General features: G+C 54.9%; 1 protein-coding gene across 1 annotated transcript in view; it reads right to left on the bottom strand.

Annotated features, from left to right (window-relative positions):
- The window catches only part of FERD3L (Fer3-like bHLH transcription factor), a 629-nt gene extending 493 nt beyond the window's left edge, over positions 1-136 (bottom strand). The window contains exon 1 of the mRNA XM_009326117.1: positions 7-136. Within this exon, the coding sequence (XP_009324392.1) occupies positions 7-136 (130 nt within the window). The remainder of the gene's footprint in view (positions 1-6) is intronic.
- Between the last annotated feature and the right edge of the window lie 1,459 nt (positions 137-1,595).

Here is a 1,595-nt window from a genome sequence, read left to right as displayed (position 1 = left end):
CCAGGGAGAGGTCGGCCACGAAATCCAGCACCGAGGCGCCCAGCAACCCCTCTGGGCAGGGCACTTGCGGGGCTCTGCCGTGCAGCTCATCCAGCAGCCCCGGGCGCTGGTGGGCTGGGAAGAGGCCGGCTGACATCTTACTTCAGAGAGGGCTTAATCTGGTCCCCCATCCCCAGCCCCAGCGGCGTTAATATTTATAACCCCCCGGATAACAGGATTAGCAGGACTAGAAAGAGCGGCTGTAAAATTTCTCGCCGTGATGCTGATGAGAGGAGACAGGCAGCCCCCTCGGGGACGCGTGGATGTTCCCGAGAGAGGAGTCCCCAGCGAGTCAATCCTGTCACAGCGATCAAGGACAGTTCCTTCTTGGCAAAACCCTCCGCTCTTACCTGCTGAGCACTTTTGTCTCTTCTTACACACCCGCAACCAAACGATTTTCAGCCTCTTTAAAACCCGCAGCCGCAGAGCCGGGTCTCCACTGGGCTTGTTTTCCTGCTTTCTGTCGGGATCTCTGAACCCTGAGAGCCAGCCTGACAATTGATGTCAGGCAAGTGCATGTATGCTTTTAATGATGTCCTGAAGAGGGGACCTGCACGCAGAGGGTCACCGGGGAATGTTTACCCTGTATCCCAGCGCAATGGGAGCTGAATGACAGGACCTCCATTAGCCTAAGTAAGCATTGTAGGGGACCCGATATTGCATTCCCAGTAGTAACTGTTGGAATCGTCTCTCCATTCCCCCTAAATCCCCTTCAACTAGAGTTCAAACATCTCTCCAGTAAAAGGCTGCTTCGTAAAGCTCATTTCGGTTCAGGCAATCTCAAAGCACTTGCTTTGGGACTCCTTCCTCCTGCCCGTGAGGCGAGCATAAGCTGGTCCTATTCAGGGCAGCGGTCGCTCTTACACCTTTGGTAGAGCCGTCCCGGTCACCGGCGGCGCACGGAGGAATCAACCGGGCTGCACGCACTGATAACGCTGGATACATAGCGCAAAATACCGTGAAATGCATATAAACACACCCGTACACCCGACACCGCCGAATACCTTTCTTTGATCGAGGTTTCCTTGGGGACGGACCTTGGGGATTGTTTTGCTTTTGTCTTGGGAGGCTGGAAGAGGTTAGGGGTTGTGTCTTCACCCTCCCACACCATAGACTGTCTCTAAATAAACAGCCCGGCCCTGGCAATCCCTGGCAGTGTTAGACACACCCAGGCTGAATCGGATCGATTTTCTTTGGCACACGATTTGTGCGCACAGCTCGTTTAGGAGTGGCTGCCCATTACTCTTGCACTGCCTTCGTAAAGCCTAATCTTCGCCTTTGTCATGCATTGTTGCCACTCTCGCTTTGGGGCTAATTAATCTTTAATTTCTAAGGGGATTTCAAAGCCCATCAGATCAAAGGAGGCGGGTGGGGGCGGCCGAAGGATCCCGCTCCGCGAAAATCCTTCCTGTTCGCCTACAGGACCGCAAACATTCCCGACCGCGGACCAGGATCTGCCGTCACTTACAACACAGTGAGCGAACCACGCACCCCCTTTTCCTGGGAAAGAGGCCGCGGGAAAGACACTTCCCCTCCCAGCTCACTCCCCCCCGGCT

This window comes from Pygoscelis adeliae, unplaced genomic scaffold, assembly GCF_000699105.1.
Source record: "Pygoscelis adeliae isolate BGI_AS28 unplaced genomic scaffold, ASM69910v1 Scaffold15, whole genome shotgun sequence".
Lineage (NCBI taxonomy): Eukaryota > Metazoa > Chordata > Aves > Sphenisciformes > Spheniscidae > Pygoscelis > Pygoscelis adeliae.
This window is presented reverse-complemented; position numbering and strand designations above follow the sequence as displayed.